Raw genomic sequence first — 19,379 nt, 5'->3', positions numbered from 1 at the left:
TTTCCTTTTTTACATACTTGTAAAAACTCTTTCAATCTGTTTTTATATTTCTTACTAGTTTACTCTCATTCTATTTTCTCTCTCAATTAATTTCTTGGTCATCTTTTGCTGATTTTTAATGCCCTCCCTCCCAATCCTTTGGCTTAGTACTTGTTTTGGCAAGATTGTAAGCCACTTCTTTTAAAATAACATAACCTTACTTCTGTAGTTAGCTATGGTTGAACCACTTTTCCAGCGGAGCTTTTATTCCTTATGGGAAAGTATCTTCGTTATTTATGAAAAATACTTGTACAAGAAAATTAGTAATGCAGCCGTGAGTCATTAAGGTACAGGATAACTTTAGTGGTTAGCATAGTAAATATGGATAGAGGAGTCCATTAACTTATTATAGAAAGACCAGTTTGAGGGAAGTAACTTCAGAGTAAACAACTGGAACTGTTTTCTAGGGATTCAGGAACAGATATGTAATAAGGTCTTATCTGTGACCTTTGATGTAGGCAAAACATGGTGTATAAAGGAACATATCTTTCAACAGTTACTCAAAGGGCTCAAAAGATAGAACTAGAAACTGGAAGTCACTCTCTGGATGGAATTTTATCAGTGTCTCACCATTCTCAATGGCAGCATTGGAAGTATGCACCACTTCAGCTCTCTTCCTTTCTCCCATTTCCCAAATAATTAGAATTAAAATTTACAGTGCCACGGGTGCAAGGCCTTACATGCCACAAACACAAATGACTTAATCATCTCAACCTGCAATTGGGAAATCACAATTTCGCATCCCACCTAATTCACTCACCCCGCATGCCACGTTTCCTATTCTTGCGGGGTCCATAAAATCCCCTCCACTATCCCCACCACCTCTATGTCTAGTTGAGCCAATCCACCTATGCGACATCAATAAAGTATGTTCCATATAATCCCCTATCAATTGTCTTGTACTTTCTCAAAATATGTTGTGATTAAGGGAAGGAAAGAGGTTGACTGAATGTTAATCTGTATTAAAATTCATCAGCCACATCTCTGTTCATTTCAGCTGTCTGTGTCCCCCTGTGGGCTGCTATTATCCTCTGCATTCTTTACTACATTTCCAGGTTGAAAATATTCCCCCTACTGTCCAGGTTATTAGTACAAACCAAAAAGATCACTGGTCCTAATACCTGAAATATAGGAGTAATGCAAAAGAGCAGGGAGTGGGATTAGTTATCCATCGTTCCACAGCAGGTGCAAATATGATAGGCCGAATGATTTCCTCCTGTGTTGTAAACTTCTGTGGTAAGTGGCACACATTGTGAGTGCCAGAATCACAGATTTCAACATGCAAGTTTAACAAGGCTTTGACTCACCATTCTGTATAAGCCGTGCTCTGCCTTCTGACATATTGCTGCCAGTTCCTTTCTCTGTTTTCCAATATCTTGCATCCTTCTGAGACTTAGAAATGAAAGCAGTGTTATGGGTTTGATTTACATTAGTTTGATTGCCTTTTGCTTGTTCACTGTCTTTGTCCTGTTCAGCCACTTGATCTTCTTTCTTCTCTGATGTTTCCTTGGACTCTTCTTTGGTCTTTTCTTCAGCTTCTTTTCTGGCTTTTTCTTCTGTATCTAATTAAATGAACAAATTATAGTGACATCGCTGCAGCATTTGTGAACATCTAGCCTGTCAGCAGTTCCTGCAAAACTGCAGTCTCCTTGGACCAGTCACTTCTAAAAATTGTTAGTTCTCAATACATGATACTAAAATAAATGAGAATATTCTAACAATTTACTTATCAAACACTAACAACCTTTCTCTTGCCATTAAACTAGTGACTAGTGGTGTTCCGCAGGGATCAGTGCTGGGACCTTTGCTGTTTATGGTATACATAAATGATTTGGAGGAAAATGTAACTGGGCTAATTAGTAAGTTTGCAGACGACACTATGGTTGGAGGAGTTGCAGATAGTGAAGAGGATTGTCAAAGGATACAACGGGATATAGATTGGTTAGAGACTTGGGCGGAGAAATGGCAGATGGAGTTTAATGCGCACAAATGCGAGGTAATGCATTTTGGAAGGTCTAATACAGGTAGGAATTATACAGTAAATGGCAGAACTCTTAAGTGCATCGACGGGCAGATGGATCTGGGTGTACAGGTCCACAGGTCACTGAAAGTGGCAACGCAGGTGGATAAGGTAGTCAGGAAGGCATATGGCATGCTTGTCTTCATCGGCAGGGGTATTGAGTATAAAAGCTGGGAAGTCATGCTGCAGCTGTATAGAACCTTGGTTAGGCCACACTTGGACTATTGCGTGCAATTCTGGTCGCCACATTACCAGAAGGATATGGAGGCGTTGGAGAGGGTGCAGAGGAGGTTTACCAGGATGCTGCCTGGTCTGGAGGTTATTAGCTACGAGGAGAGGTTGGAGAAACTCGGATTGTTCTCACTAGAGCGACGGAGATTGAGGGGCGACTTGATAGAAGTTTACAAAATTATGAGTGACATGGACAGAGTAGATAGTCAGAAGCTTTTTCCCAGAGTGGAAGAGTCAATTACTAGGGGACATAGATTTAAGGTGAGAGGAGAAAACTATAGAGGAGATGTGCGGGGCAAGTTTTTTACGCAGAGGGTAGTGAGTGTCTGGAATTCACTGCCAGAGGAGGTGGTGGAGGCAGGTACGATAGTGGTGTTTAAGAGGCAGCTTGACAAATACATGAATAGGATGGGAATAGAGGGATACGGACCCCGGAAGTGCAAAATGTTTTAGTTTGACAGGCAATATGATCGGCGCAGGCTTGGAGGGCCAAGGTTCTGGTGCTGTACATTTCTTTGTTCTTTGTTCTAAATCACTACCGCTTACACTTATTCTATACTTTTCTCCTTACTTTTCTCAGACTCTTTACAGGTGGGATTCACATTAAGAAATTTGCTCTCAGTGGATTAATATAATAAGCTCCAAGTTTTTTGTGCATAATGATTAAGTTCAGAATGAACACTAAAGTTTGAAATGGTCGCATCACAGATGGGATGGGTGGGAATTCTGCTGTGCCACAAACTTCAGATGAATTACCTGCCTCAGGCATAATTATGTAATTTTCCTTGGCCGCTATCATCCAGTGTTGCTGTGAAGATTATGATGAGGGATGTTTTCTTTTCATGAGCCTACCAGGTGAGATTTCATCTCATTCAAAACCCACCCTCTTGCACAGAGTTAAAAACAGGCCCATGAATTCGAATATGCTTGGGACAGACATCGCTTCTAGTGCAAAATCCCGAAGCGGTGCCGGCTCACAGGAAATGGGCATATCTCCAGAGGAAAGTTTGTCCTTACTTGTTTATAAATCAACAGGGTTTAATTGGTTGTCAAGAGTTAATTAACTTCTTGAGGACAATTTAAACCTACCTGCTGGGCAGAACCCAGATAAGTGGGCAGTTAAAATCTGCTGGCTCACATATCCACCCTGGAACTGCCGAGAGCTGATCTACCATGATTGCAAGCAGCAAGGATATCCGCCCAAAGCCAGCAGGATCATTTATCATATATGCATGGCAGATCCTGGTAATGTCATCAGAACTCAAGTGCAATTTTTACTACATGAATAGCAGTGAATTTCCTAGCAGGCTAACATAGTGAGGAAAGTAATCAGGGCCAGGAGAGGCCCAAATAAGTAAGCTTTCAATTTTATTTTTTCCTTGTGGGGTTGACAGGAACAGAAGTGTTCATACCAGCCCACTGGGAACAGGTTTCCCTACTAACTGCTTTAAGTTGGACAAAATCCACCCTTCCTTATAAGCAGAACAACTGATGTTGAATCTTGGTAAAACTTTGTGTACGTCTAGCTCTATGCACCAATTGGACAGATGGACCCTACAGTGATGGAAGGGACAACAGTTTGGGGAAATCGCTTGTGCTGTGGATCATGGACAGAACAGTTAGTTGTGACTTCTGTGGACAAAAGCAAATGTTATTCATGATAAATCAGTTTGCACCAAAGTGTCACACTTCTGCTGTATATTTTATATAATACTTTTATATAGTGAATTAAGTTTGATATGAATCACTGAGAACTTAGTACATCAACCTCTGCTGACCTTTTGTATGCAGCGCCTTCCAATTTTCACGGTTTTGTTGCAATATTTCACTCCAGATACTTTTAAACTTTTTCATATCTACGGTGAGCAGGGAAGAATTTATGGAGGCACTTCCTTCAGATACTGTAGACTTCACATTTGTCCGTTTCACATCAGTGGGCGAAATGCTGTGCAGACTAGACACAAGGAAAATGATCAGATTAATACTAGATACTGGCAAACTCAATGGTCCTGATATAAATGGTGATGTGTGGTGAGTGTGGTTATGGTAGTATATGGCCAAAGATCCTGCAGAACTTAATGAATAGGCTGAGTGGAATGTGGGATGTAACGATAGCGACAGGAGGCCTTTGGAGACAGATCTGGGACATCTGGAGATTGGAGAAACCCAATGATTGGGGCTGGGGCTGGAAGACCATAATCAGAACTTAAGGCAAAGGCTGGAGGGAAAGGTCTGCTATCAGGGCTTGAGGGAGAAGACCCCAGCCCTAGACTTAGGTAGAGAGGGGCAGGTGTGGGGCAGAGATTCCTGTAATCCAGTCTGGGGAGGGAGGCTTGCAATCAGGAGCAGGGACCCTGAAGGATTTCTTGAATTACAGAATCAAAAATTGTTACGGTGCAGAAGTAGACCAGTCGACCCACCAGCTCTCTGAATGAGCATTATGACTCGGTGCCATTCTCCTGCCATTTCCCTGTAACCCTGCACATTGTTTAAATAGAAATGATCATCTAATGCCCTCTTGAATGCCTTGATTGAACCTGCCTCCACCACATTTCCAGGCAGTGCCGAACCACTCGCTGTGTGAAAAACTTTTTCTCACGTCACATTTGCTTCTTTCGCAAATCACTTTAAATCTGTGCCCTCTCATTCTCAATCCTTTTACGAGTGGGAATAGTTTCTCCCTATCTACCCTGTCTAGATTTTGAACACTTCAATCAAATCTTCTCTTAGCCTTCTCCTCTCCAAGGAGAACAGTCCCAACTTCTGTAGTTTATCTTCATAACTGAAGTTTCTCATCCCTGGAACCATTTTCGTAAACCTCTTCTGCACTCTCTCCAATGTGCTCACACTCTTCCTAAAGTGGGGTGCCCAGTACTGTACACAATACTTCATATTAGTGTCCTATAAAGGTTCAACATAACCTCCTTGCTCTTGTACTCTATGCCCCTATTAATAATGATTTTAGACTTTCATTTTTACAAGTAACTGTAAAGGCAGCAGCTGCACTGCTACGCTTAGTAACAAAGATTAATTTGCACATCTTCAGTATGTGTCATTTTGGGCAGCATCCAATGCAAATGTGAAAAAGTCATTGTGAACTTTGTTTCAATCTAAATGAGTCATAATTACCTCATGGTAATGTGTTGCTCCACTGGTGACTTCACTGACATTTACTATGGTGTCCCACCATAGTAATAATGCTTTATTAACTGCTCTCTCCACCTGTCCTGCCACCTTTAATGAATTATGCACATATACACCCAGGTCTCTCTGCTCCTGTCTCTCCATGTTCTTCCCACCAAAATGAATCACTTTACAACCACCAGCTGGATCAGGGGATCAGACCCATTACAGCCCCCTGGTTTGATAATGATTTGCTGTGAGTTGTCTTCCAGGCTGTATGTGATAGGTGTGGGTCCTCATGCTGGAAAACAGGAAGAGGAGGCCTTCCAGCCAGACAAAAGCGGCCTAGATGGAGGTCACAGTGGAAGTCAGTAGCCATGGGGTCATGTACTGAACCTTGGCTGCTTGAGATCTGCCAAGGTGAGTGTCTAACCATTTCAGAGATGGACCTATATGGAAGGGTGAGGGTATCAAGTGGCTCAAATATGGGCTAGCCTATAATATTGTCCAATTGTAGAAAGCCGCATGATGCAGACATGCCACTCTGCATGGCACGAAGAGTTTGAGGATTCTTTGGGGATTGGTACGATAGCACCTATTAGCTGGCAAGGAGCATTGAGAAATGTTGGCCACCAACAAAGTACATGTTGGCCACATATTTGAAGGCATGTTTACAGCACCGTATAGTCATTACAATGTCCTTTCTCATTTCCAGGACAAGAGGAATGACAGGGAAAGGACCAGGACCAGAGGTGGTCAGCCCAACCTGGCTATTCTCACCCCACGAGAGAAGGTTGTCCTGGAGTTGAAGGCATATCACTGGAGCCAATCCAGTGTCTGAGCTGAGGTAGGAGGAAGGCCCAGGTGGTGAAATCCCAAGGCGAGGTTGGAAGAACACGCTGGGTGGTGAGATTCCAAGGAAGAATAGCTCTCTCCTGCAAATTGTACTTAAAGGAGCAGGGATAGGGGTGGCAACTGTCTTGGAAACTGGGGAAGCTGTTGGGAAGGTGTGACTATGGAGGTTTGCACAATATGGGGAGGACAGTCTGTCTGAATTTGAGACTGTCTAAGGTTCAAACACTGGCTACCATCTCCTAATGACGACAGAGTGTATTCTGAAGAAGCATATCTCTCTGAACTCACTTCTAATAATGATGATGATGCTCCTCATTCTCTTTATTTATGTTTGCCCCACAAGTCAAACATTTGCCACAAGCCCTGAGGCATTCTCGCCAATCTCTAAGGCAGAGGATGGAGCCTTAGAGAATGCAGCATCGCATCCTTACTCCACAACCAGCATCAACACAGATACACGCACCTTGGTGGGTATGTGCGAGTCGGCTCCAAGGGATCCACACCCTGGTGAGAGCACACCACAGTTGCAAGACCAGCTGTTGGAGACTGAGATGGTGCTACCCCCTGGCACTTGGAAGAGTTCAGGAAGTGACCTAGGTGCTGAGCCCCAGTCTGATGACGAGCCTCTGGAGTGGTCTGTCAGGCAGCACATGCTGGATGTACAGCACAAGGTATGTGAAACTGAGGCGGATTCCAGAGGGGTTGCGCACACGAGCACAGGCAGTGGAGGAGTCCATGCAGGCCATGAGCACAGTGATCACCTACTCAACAGAACTCATGGTTTCCTCCATTGAAAGACTGGCAACTGCCATGGACAGTCAAAAACAACAGCTCACTGGTGGGACACCGGGTATGTGTTGGCCTGCACTCCATCACCTTATCTTTGAGCACTGGGCCCAGAGGTAGGGTGAGAAGCCTGGAGTCACATCCAGGTCCTGGTTCCTCTCAGGAAAAGCAGGGTGGGCCAAATGGACCTCATGGCAGTAAATGAGGAAGTGTTATCACATCTCAAGGTGCTTCTGATCGAGGCAGAGTCTCCTCCATCCCTCTGCCATTAACACAGATGCCTCTGAATGCCATGGCAACAGGTTAGCCTCCTATCACTGTGCTCGCCATGGCCTCATGTGACCAGAGGACACCCACCAAAGTCATTCTAGGCAAAGGGGCATAAAGGTCAGCAGCCTGTCTCTAGCACAGCTGGCAGAGAAGGGGGAGCCCCGCGCCATAACACCTAGGAAATATTTAAGGAAAACCTCATTACTCACATATGGGTTCACATTGGTGATTTTCATATGTGAATTCTGATTAATGGTATTTACTTACATAATGAATGGTCTTTGAACAGCTTAATCGATGCATTATCTGTGTGTGTGATGTGATGGTTTTTATTAGGATGGACTGAACAGTGCTAAGGGAATTTGTGTTCATGTGGGTCCCTTTGTGCTTGGCATTATTTCTTGACTCTACATGGACCTTAGCAGACACGGCCTCAGTGTTCATGGGAGGGAGATAACATGAGAAGGTGGCAAGGGCTAAGCAGGTTGTGTTGCAGGCACATTGCTCATGGAATTATCTCATTGTAAGTGAACCTCTTGCCTCCCTGGTATCCAGACCCTCCTGTGCACACCTGGCTGGCGTGGATCACCCTCCTCTTCATCAGAGTCATCATCAGAGGATGGGGCTGTCTCCATCAAATTGTCCTCTGCCAGGGCTTCCCCTCTCTGTAGGGCCAGGTTATCCAATGCCATTTCTGACACTCTACTGGATGCATATTGCAGAGTGCCACCTGATCTGTCAAGACTCAATGAGGGCCATGATGGATGAATGGGTTTCATTGTACTTCCTCTCAGGCTCCATTTCTGCGTCCCTTTTTCAAAAAAATGTATTCTTTCACGGGATATGGGTGTTGCTGGCAAGGCCAGCATTTGTTGCCCACCTCTAATTGCCCTTGAACTGAATGGCTTGCTGGGCTATTTCAGAGGGAAGTTAAGAGTCAACCACATTACTGCGAATCTGGAGTCATATGTAGACTGGGCCAGGTAAGGATAGCAGATTTCTTTCCCTAAAGGACATTAGTGTACCAGTTGGGTTTTTATGACAATCAATGATGGTTGTTAAGGTCACTATCACTGAGGTTAGTTTTCAATTACAAATGTTATCAATTGAATCTAAATTCCACCAGCTGCCATGGTGGGATTTGAACCCATGTCCCCAGAGCATTAGCCTGAGCCTCTGGCTTACTAGTCCAGTGACATTAGAACTATCCACCATCTCCCCTCATGGTGTCTTAAGCTATCTTCTTAAAAGGTATCCTCTTTCTCCTAGAAGCCTGTCATCCAAAGCTTACAACCCATTGAACATCCTGGAAACTGGGAGTGCCTCAGTATGTAGGCATCATGGCTGCTGCCTGAATAGCATGCACTGACCTGCATGAAGCATTGCCTGTGGTTGCTTACTAGCTGCACATTAAGGAAATTATATCGCTTCCTGTTTACAAATGTCCCAGATGTCCAGAAGGCACTTTAATGGCCACATGCATGCAGTCTATTATGCCTTGTACCTTTGGAAAACCGGCAATACTACAGAAGCCTCTGTCTTTCAGCCTGACTGGCATTGTCATCAGAAAATGAATGCCTGAACAGGACATCTGTCTCCAACTTGATGCAATGATGCACAGCTGACTGCGAGATCCCACACAGGTCTCCAGATGAGACCTGGAAGGCCTTGTGGTGAAAAGATTCAGGGCCATGTAACTTTCAAGGCCACAGGCATCAGATGTCACTCACACAATCGGATGCAATGTTGGCAGCCAGTGTGTCACAGTGTGTTACTGTGATTGTCTCCCTAGACAGCTGGAGTCTTCAAAGACACTGGTGTTCTATCATTTGTAAGTGTCCGAGCCTTGGCTGGTGGACTCTATTGGCTGGGTAATGCTTTCTCATCTTTCTGCCTTGCAGCTACTGTTGCCTCCCCTCCACAGCCCTTGCTCAGTGCCAGGTGTGCCATGTTTTTGGTTCACAGAGCATATCTATCCTTGGCCAGCTGCCCTCCTTCTCCTCCTCTCCTCCTCACTGGAGGAGGACCATCCCACAGAATGGACTATTCCCATTTTGTACAGCGATGTTCGCTATGCTGCAGTGCACAATTTTGTCCACTCCCTGGTTGTTACCCTTCCCTCAGGAAATGGCCTAATGGAGTTTTAAACTGAAAGAGAAAATAAACGTAACTGCAATGATAACATCTCCCTGACCTGCTCTTGTCAAGTCAGCTACAGTCCCACTTTGCAGCTTTTATACCTGCATTTGCAAAACTTCCCGTTGAAAAACATAACTCCCACCATTGTTTCCCCTGCACCCACTGCATTATGGTGTGGGCAACATATTATTCAGGTCAATTGCCTTGCGAGGTCAATAGTCCTTTAGTGAGTTTTCTAAAAATGTCATGCAGGCTGCTGATTTCGGTGCCCGCCTGACCTCTGTATTATGGGAAACTGGCGTGTTGATTCCAGGCTTGTGACCAACATCATCATGCTGGATTTTTCACATGCAGTCCTGATCTAGGGATGTAGCACCAGAACGTGAAATCATTTAAGCTTACCTTGCTGATATACAGCTTTCCATAGGCTTTGTCTGCCAGGAAAGTCGCCATTGCTCACCCACTTAGGTCTCAGTTTGAATATGCAGGTTGGAGCCCTGATGATGTGATCGGAGTCCAATCTGTATATTTAAACAGGACCATACCAGCTTGAGATAGCTGCCCTTGACGCCTATAATTCAGGGTGGGAAAGGAGTGGTAAGCCTCCCCAATCCATTTTAACTGCCACCTACTACGCCCCCACCTCCACCCAGCCCTACACTATTGGCGAGTGTACTGCAGCTCCCAGGAAGTACTGAATTACAGCAGCACTCCTAATTGACTGCTTGTTAATGGTCCATTCTACCAATTTCAGCAGTAATTTTGAAGGATGGCGTGGAATGGAAAGCATAAAGACCTCTCTGGCTACTGAACCACATGACCATTAATGAAAATGAACAGCTTCTGAAATGTTGCTCAGCCATGCCCACGCTTATGTCAGCACCTGCCCTCCTCCCTCCCTCACCCTGGCAGCGCTGAGCATTTGGCCAGCCAGCGTGAAATCATGGTCAGGGCCGATCGCGTTTGGTGGTCCGTTCCTCAGCTGCTCCCAGGCCTGCCGATCACGCCTGCCTGCCAACCTGAAAATCCCACCCTTAGTTTCTGACTAACCTGGCTCGCCGAAATCCACTTCCACTAGAGCGGGATGCTTCATCAACCAGGGGTGTTATAATCTTTTCAGACATGTCAGACAGAACGGAAAATGTTGGCTCCACAATAAAATCAATAAAACCTGGAAAAAATCATGGCAATTATTTTAGAAATAATAAATGCTTCTTAAATCACTGCAAAGTGAATGGTCCTTGCATTAATGTATCCGACAATGATGTATTACGTTTTAGGAATGCGAATCCCCGACTAAGTATGGCATTACGGCTAATTGTTCATGATTGCCAAGGGGACAGACAATGACACTCCCATAATCTAAATATTCAATTATCTACAGTACAGTTTAGTTCAGAGTAATGTAACAAAAGGTGGTATTTTGCTTGACATTAAGAGAAGGAACACTTTATTTCATGGCCAGGATTTTATGGCCCCACAGTTGTGTGTCTCCCCCCTGGCGGATGCAGCAAGCCATTAAACCTCTATTAAGTTCGGCGGGACCGTAATATCCACTGGGCGTGAAGGGCTGTAAAATCCTCGCCCATATCCCATTGTGTTACTTGATGATAGGACTGTTGGAATCTCTTGTTTTAGATTCAAAACTATTATATTTTGCTTCCACTGAAGACTTGTTTCTTTTAAATGCACATCAGAGAAGTGATATCATTATACGCAGAAAACATAGATGCAGTGTGAGACAGTAATCAAGTGTTCTGCTAAATTCTCCAGTGTTCAAGTGTAAAAAGATTGTAACATTAACAGCAACAGAAAAGAAAACACCTAAATCAATAAACAAGCCAGGCACCCGATCAAATCTTTGACTTTTATATCTTACTGTTGTTGTCTCCATTCAATTTGGCTGCAGCAGATTTTGCCAGAGTGGGTGGTAAAATGAGTTAGCACTCTATTCTTTCAGCTGGTCAAGTCTAATTTAGAAATCACTTTCAGCTGCTGTGGCTGATTTTGCAAGGTACACAAAACCGTCAGAGGCTAGACTGACCATACTTAAGCCAGCCTGCTCCTTTTAAAGCAGAGCATTCTGGTGGCAGCAGGTGCTGGAAATGATGGCAGAAGAGAGCATGAGAAAGAACACCACCGAATGATGGCACACCATTTTAAGAACTGAACTCCAGGGTTTTCCAACATTGCACTTGAGGCCTTGATTGAGCAGGTGCAGTGGAGGAGAGATGTCAGCTACTTGCAAGGAAGCAGGAGGCCCATAAGACAAGCTATCAGAAGGAAGAGGGAGAATAGCTATGCCGGTCAATGCCAAAATAGCCCTGAGGACTTGGATTTTGTGTCAAAAATAGTTCAATGATCTGACAAGTGGTCAAGGTCAGTAAATGCCATGTCCCACCAATATTTCAAATGTCATATGCCACCAATTACCCTACTAGACTCATACACTACTCAGTGTACCACACCCCCTTTACTCAACTACTAGAAATCTTTATCAATCATGACTCAAACCTGACATGTCACTTCACTTCACCCTCATACACTTACTGCATCTCATAAGTAAGCCTCACATCTCACAGTTTGCTCTTGCTGGGAGCCATTCAATTATGACAGGGAGGGGCTGGGGTTTCAAGCAGCCATGCAGCATGCTAAACTCTGGCCATCCAAGTAGTGACTATCTGGGATGTCTTAAGGGGCCTTCAGACTTAAACAATGAAGGTTCTTAGTACACCCATGCTAATCCAAGTGTCTCTCTCTTTGATCCTGCAGGAGGAGAACATCAAGAGTATGGAGCCTGGTGAACTAGCTGTATGCTTCATGGTTCACAGTAAGTGGAGACAAAGGAGAAGAGACCGACTGAGGCGCCTGGTTCTCTGAAGGGGGCAGAGGGAGGAGCAGCACCCTCAAGATGAAGGGGCGGCTGGGGCTCACACACACTGCTGAAGTGCCACAGCGAGCTGTTGCTGGTCGGCACCTAGCTAGATGCAGAGTCTATAGGTGGCGCTTGTCATTTCTATAGATGGCCTAGAATCAGTGTTGCCAAAGAGTGCACATGTCCAGGGAACTGATCGGTCACATGCTGCAGGATTTGATGTTATGGGGGTATGGAGGGCATCCACTCCCACTGGCCGTGAAAGTGATCGCGGTGCTCAAATTTTAGCCCAGTGGGTCATTTCATGTCTCCACATGTGACTTCCGTGGGATATCACAAGCCTCCATGCCCAAATGCATCCATGAGGTCACGGTCGCCATAATCGCAAAGACACACAACTTTGTACATTTCGCCTGGGAGCCAGGAAGTAAGAGCGCTGGGATTTGGCCAGATCTCGGGTTTCCCACAGATGCAGGGTGCCATCGACTTCACTCATGTGGTGCTCAGATCTCCATGGCAACAAACAGTCAACTACATCAACCACAAGGGCTTCCACTCACTGAATGTTCAGCTGGTGTGCGACCAGCACAAACGCATCCTGCAGGTCTGCGCACGGTTCCCAGGGAATGTCCACGACTCCTACATTCTCAGTAGGTCTCAGATCTCTGAAGTCTTCCAGGGTACAGAGAGGCTGCAGGGAACAAGTGCTACCTGCAGAGAACGTGGCTGATGACACCCATGCTGCAGCCTCAGAGTGCAGCAGAGAGAAGGTACAACGAGACGCGTGTTGGAACTCACACTTTGGTGGAGCAAACATCAGAATATTGAAAATGAGGTTCCGGTCTGGGGCTGGACTGGTCTGGGGAAGCTCTGTAATACTGTCCACAGAGGGTGTCACACACCATCATTGCCTGCTGTGCCCTTCACAACCTGGCGTGGCAACAGGGGGAGGAGCTGGCTGAGGAGGAATGGAGGAGCTGCATGTCTCCTTTGATGAGGAGGATGTCAACAGAGATGCAGGTGAGGAGTGATAGTGAAGGCACACTATCAGTGTGCTGGGAAGGTTGCACAAAGCACAGGGAAGAGGCCTTGGACTGAGACACCTGCCTTTATCTTGCGCATGGACCAAGGTTTCAAATCTGAATGACACAAACACTGCTCAGCAGAACAAGGAGCCATAGGCAGGGAGACATTCTTGGGAGTTTATTTTCAACAGTGAACATTATGTACAAGTGATTAACACCCATGCCCAGGCCGTGCAACTACATCTTCTCTGTTTCCTGACCCTGCCACTACATCTTGGTGCTCCCCACCCTGAAATCCACAGTGGAGGTGGAAGTAGCCTGCTGACTGCTACACCCTGCCTGTAATGACCCTGATGGGCGTCGTCTGGAGGTTCGAGATGTGGAGGGCCCTGGCCTGCTTTTGGGATCCTGCTGTTTGGCAGTGGCATCCTCCTCAGCCTGTGGAGCTGGAGCTGCTGGGATCACAGGAAGAGGGGATTGGGATGGGGCGGACACTCCCAGAGTCACCTGAGTGGATGGCCCCGGGTTGTGTACCTGCTGGATCTCCTCCCATTGGGTGGCTCAGGGCCACTGGCTGACTCCTCGAGGATAAGGGGAAGCTGGAGTGAGATCAAGCTGCCCTGCACCTCTCTTGCATTGACATTGTTGGAGGTCAACTATGGCATCAGTAATGGAGTTCAGCCCACGCAGCAGTGCAGGACAAATGTCCAACAAGGTCTCCATGGCGGCCGCCATCCTACCAGTGTTGACCTCGGTGCAACATGCCGGTGCTATCAGACTCCTCCATCATGCCTTGCAATCTTAGGAGTCCAGCAGACATCCCTTCCTGATGTTCCCCAGTTTGCCTTTGTAGCTTCAGCAACTGAGGTATGACCGAGTCCAGAGGCTTATCCTCTGACTCGGACTCAGCAGATTTCTCGTCTCCAGCAGTCCTCTGAGTGCTGGAAACCTGGAAAGTCCCCGCCACCACCTGCTGTGGATCAGAAAGTGCAATGCGCACACCAGATTATGACCCTGAGTCTACTCTAAAGCTAGGTCCCACCGAGTTGTGTTTCTCTGAGCTAGTGGAGGGTGCGGGTGAGTGCTGTGATGGGTCTTCAATTGGGGTGCCATCAGGTTCCACTTCTGGGGTGTCTTTGGGGCTTGAGTCGAGGACCTGGGTCATGGACCCCTCGGTCATTTCCCACACGCGCCTGCAAAAGCAAGGGGAGATAATTAGTGCATGGCAGTGGCCTGTGAAACAGGAGACATCACTCACAGCATGGTTGTCTGATGAATGATGCACTGCTGGATCCTCACCTGAATGAGCACCGCTGACCTCACTGTCAGCACAGGAATGATCAGATCTTCACTGGCCAGCTTCACTGGATGACTGTATTTTCAAAGTCCATGAAGTCCAGTCAATTGTTTCCTATAATGTATAAGCAAGATACAACACACTTCTCAGGAGAATTGCAGGTGTAAATTCACAACCTCTTGATGCTCCAGTGTGCTGTTTGTATCCTGCCACTCATTTCATTTCCAATTACACACATAAATCTAATGGAGAACAACAAAATTGAATAATCTAAATGGCTGATGCAAGAGGTAAATCCTGAAATTTATGTGTTGGGGAGGATATAAAATGTCGGCAGCCCTTAACTTTGTGTAGAACCGGCCTTTGCTGAAATTCCACCAAAAAAATGTCAACTTGATTCCAGTGGGGAAGGAAAAAAGGTAAATCTTCCACACGTTCCCTACATCCTAGGGTGTGGAAAGAGTTTTCAGTCTCAGGAATTGTTTTTATTATCCTATTATAAGGTCTCAAAGGAAAGCTGGTGCAAGTTCAAATAAGGTCTTAGAAAAGGCTCCAGATCTTGTTGAGACAGCAATTTGACCTTGGAAAGAATTGATCACATTTTTTTAATGGTGTATGGTTACCTTCAAAGCGGAAACACCTCTGTCCTGTTTTCTTCATTCAGCCCAAAAAGGATCCATATAACCTGACTAGCATTGACTTGTCTACAAAAAGTTTCTGAAAACTTGGAAGATATTGATGAAATATTTTATTTTTTAAATGGTGGTCTTGGCATCCCAAAGCAATATTACCATGAAATTATTTTGCTTGCCTATGCATTTTAGAAGGCACTACCAACATGAATCAATTATTAATTTACTGCCTGGACTTAAGTGAGGACAGGGGTCCTTGATTATGTAACAGTATAATTTTAAGAAATTATAGTTCACTCCAACTTCAAGGTTTTTTTTCACCCTTATTTAATTTCTTCCATGGTAACTAGCCTGTGAGGCTGCATATATGAACTGATTCCCTGACCTTAACTATTGTGGCTGTGTTGATATTGCCAAGAAGTGCAGGAAAGGGGTACATGGTGACTTGTCAGTTTATTTTCAACATTTTCCTATAAGGAAATTTGAAGTCTTCATTTGACACCTTGCCAAATGTCAGGAAGTGCATGGGAATTATGAGTGTGAAGATACGTGCTACAATTGGACATAGACCTCAAGAACTCACAGTTACCAGCACACCATGTGCACATTTGAATAATAACAGCAATGCTATTGTTCGAATACTGAGGGTTGATTCCTTCAGCCAACCCTCACAGGGTGTGCACTTCAGAGCTTTGAGAGTGTACATACAAGGGTTGCCAGCCATAAAAATTAATTGGCAGAAAACTATGGGCTGTTTTATCATGACCTATTTTCCTTCTTTTAATGTGGTGTCATAAAGTTCCCTTTTTTCTATTTTAAGGGACATTCTAACTCTTTTTAAAGTGGGTTAACACATCTTTTGAAGTAAGAGGGAGACAAATTTAAAGTGAGCACATGAAACATTTGTGTAAAAGTTAAAGCCCTGGGAAGTGTGCCATTATCAAAAATTATATCGTGTTTACTTGTCAAGGAGCAGGAGTTCTTCTTTCTTAGCTTTGCATCACCACACCAACAACTGCACTCACCAGCAATAAATTAAATGATAATCCCACTATATATACTCATGAAGAGTCAAGCTGTGAATGATACACATGTTCAAAGTATCACCCAAACTCTATGAAAACAAAATGCACAAACCTTGAACAAGATGAAAGTCAACATTATAACATTTCTATTCTCCAAATAGTCATCTTCATGCTGGCTGGCAACCATGCATTATGTTTTTTTAACCCCCAAGGTGAGTTGTTCTGTTTCCTTCTTTTGGTTTTTTTGATAACACTATAATAAATATTAGTTTTCAGTTACTCCAGTAGATATTTTTCAAACATTAATATAACACGCTGCAAGAACAGGGGAATCCTTGTCAGCTCTTGCTCCATTCCTCCATTACAGTGAAATTTAAATAGAATCCCAATCCATCCCAACTCCAGTCCCAGCTTCTGTTCCTGATTTTGGAAATAACCTAGTAGGATAGGTACTAGTAGAAAGGGGTCTGGGTTTCCCGATTAAATGCATATTTTTCAATACAAACAGGAATTTATGCATTGCATTAAGCTGTAACTTGTTCCAAGTTAATTTGACCATTGGTTGTAAAATGAATAGTCTGTAATAAAGATATTCTTGTACTTGAGTGTCCTACCTATCTGGGACTGAGCCACCATGGTTGAATTCCGATCACAGAGCGGAGAGAAAGGAAGTCCCAGTTCGGCCTCTTTGTCACCCTGCAATGCCAATCAGATGAAATGAAGAACTGAAATTTATCAGCTGAATGGTCTCACATCTGAATGCATAAATAAGATTTGGGCATCTCCCAAAACCATCTTTGCTAAACCTCATGCACACTAACCTGCAAACATAATGGCCCAAATCTTCTGGTATCTGTATCGGCAAATTCCGGACATAAATTGGAAGATATGCATCAAGACCATTGAAAGTCCTGAAGCACACACATGTGCTGAAATTGCCTGGGAAATGTAAACTTCTGATGGCTGATCTCCACTGCTCTGGATTCTTTGTGAATGTCTCTTACAGTGAACTCAGTGTCGGAAATTTAGACCAGATAAGCTGGGCTTACCTGGATACTTACCCAGGAAACGTTATGCTAGTTAATACCTGGTCTATCTCAAAGATTAGCCAGTCAAACTGAACTGAGCATCACAACTGACTCCCCCAATCAACCCCTGACCTGACCCACTAGCCTTCCTGACCCAATTATCCCCTCCAAACTGATCCGACTACCCCCTTGACCTAACTCAACTACCCCCACCCGACTAGCCCCCAACAAGACCAACTGACTACACCTCCAACCTAACCTGACTACCCCTCTAACTTGACTTATCTCTGACCTAACCCGACTAACTCCCCACCTGACTACCCGATCCCCCCATATGACTAACCCTAACCCGACCTGATTACCCCCCTCAACTCAACCCAGCTACCGACCACCCGACTACCACCCTCACCTGACTACCCTCCACCCAAGTACTCAGTCACCCACTCACCACTCAAGCACTCACTAATCCACTGAAAATTAAAGCCTTTAAAAACTTTCCTTAATACGGCAGCAAATGTTGTAAAAAGGGGGCTTGACGTCTCTTCGCCCTACATTCCTTGCTACTCTCAACCATCTTCCACGGGGATGGCTACACTGTTGCAGATGTGATCAGAAGTCCCAGCTGAAAGTGTGTGAAAAGGTCAATTTGAAGATCTGGGTCAATATCCCAACTAGTGCGCCAGTGCCTAACTCTCTATGGCAGGAATGTTACACCGTTCGATCCACCCAAAGTTTAGGAACAGTTAAACTACTGTCCCTAGAGTTCCCCTACAAACAATAAAATCAGTCTCAGTAACATTAGAATCTAAGAGCTGGTCAGCTTAATGCTTTATAATCTCAGCTGAGTAAAGTTATTACCTGTCTGAAGAATTCCTCCAACAGTGCCATGGTCCAGCGATGATGTATCTCCCAGGCTTTAGTTGGATGACTGACATCAGCAGTGTGCAGCAACATTGAAAGGGCCTTTGGTTTGTCGATCCTGCAAGTCAACATAACGATGGTAGAAATGACCAGTTTCAGGCAATTGCAAATTAACGCAGATATATGACATAGCAGGAATTCGGTCAGTGGAAAAGATGCATGTGTCTCTGGTCTGAAATCATGCTAGAGGTCCCTTTGCACATAGCTCTGTATCAGAGCTAAATTAACCTACGGTCAGCACCTTTTACTGTTACATGTGAATATTTTTTATCCTTTGCGCAAAAAATACTTGCATTTTACATTAAAAAACAGGTTGCAAAATTCTGATATATATTTGCAAAAGGAGTCTATCGGCCAGATTTTTCTGACAAGAATAATGATGAGGCTAATGGTACTTACCATTATTCATATGTAAATAGTACAGCAACTTCATATGAGGAGCAGATGCTTTATTAAACACAAATATCGAAAAGTTCTTGTCCAAATTGCAGTGCTCCACCATTACCTTTGCAAAAACAGCATCTTGCTGTCTGCATCACCATTGAATTGTATTGATTGGTGTGAAGATGCTGTATTTGTACAGCAGATACAAATTAAACCTGCAATTTGGAGGGGATAGTTGGGTCAGGGAGGCTAGTGGATCATCTCAGATTTTATTAATTGAATTTAAATTCTACCAGCTACCATTGTAGGATTTCAACCCATGTTCCCAAAGCATTAATCTGGGCCTCTGGATTATTAGCCCAGTGACATTACCATGACACCACCAATTCCCCAGTCACACCATTTCAAGTGCAAGTATCCATCTAATGATGTGATAATAAACAGCTACTGTCAATCAGCCTCTCTGGCACTGAAAATCAACTATTCAAAGTGTAACATACCATTCCTTCAGGTTCGAGAGTTTAAAAATGCCAAATGGAAAGTTTTTACTGTTATTTCCTCTCTCTCTCTCTTAATCCAGTCTACTCTCCCTTTATTTCACTTTCTGTGCATGATTGGACATTGAATTCAGCCACTCTAATTGACATTGAATTCTCAGTCCTTCCTCAATCCTTCAATTTGATTGCTTAAAGAGCAACAGGACAGTTCACTCTAAGCCCTATTCACTCT

At 44.5% G+C, this 19,379-nt stretch overlaps 1 protein-coding gene across 1 annotated transcript in view; it reads right to left on the bottom strand.

The window, feature by feature from the left end:
• Window positions 1–1,125: 1,125 nt before the first annotated feature.
• The window catches only part of LOC144679417 (dual specificity calcium/calmodulin-dependent 3',5'-cyclic nucleotide phosphodiesterase 1C-like), a 792,900-nt gene continuing 774,646 nt past the window's right edge, over window positions 1,126–19,379 (bottom strand). The window contains exons 12-17 of the mRNA XM_078539774.1: window positions 18,204–18,324; window positions 16,932–17,013; window positions 10,514–10,634; window positions 4,069–4,244; window positions 1,347–1,577; window positions 1,126–1,160 (exon numbers count right to left, since the gene is read on the bottom strand). Of these exons, the coding sequence (XP_078395900.1) occupies window positions 1,126–1,160; window positions 1,347–1,577; window positions 4,069–4,244; window positions 10,514–10,634; window positions 16,932–17,013; window positions 18,204–18,324 (766 nt within the window). The remainder of the gene's footprint in view (window positions 1,161–1,346; window positions 1,578–4,068; window positions 4,245–10,513; window positions 10,635–16,931; window positions 17,014–18,203; window positions 18,325–19,379) is intronic.

This window comes from Cetorhinus maximus, chromosome 4 (genome assembly GCF_964194155.1).
Source record: "Cetorhinus maximus chromosome 4, sCetMax3.hap1.1, whole genome shotgun sequence".
Taxonomy (NCBI): Eukaryota; Metazoa; Chordata; class Chondrichthyes; order Lamniformes; family Cetorhinidae; genus Cetorhinus; species Cetorhinus maximus.
The sequence above is the reverse complement of the archived record's forward strand: the minus strand, read 5'-3'. Positions and strand labels throughout refer to the sequence as shown.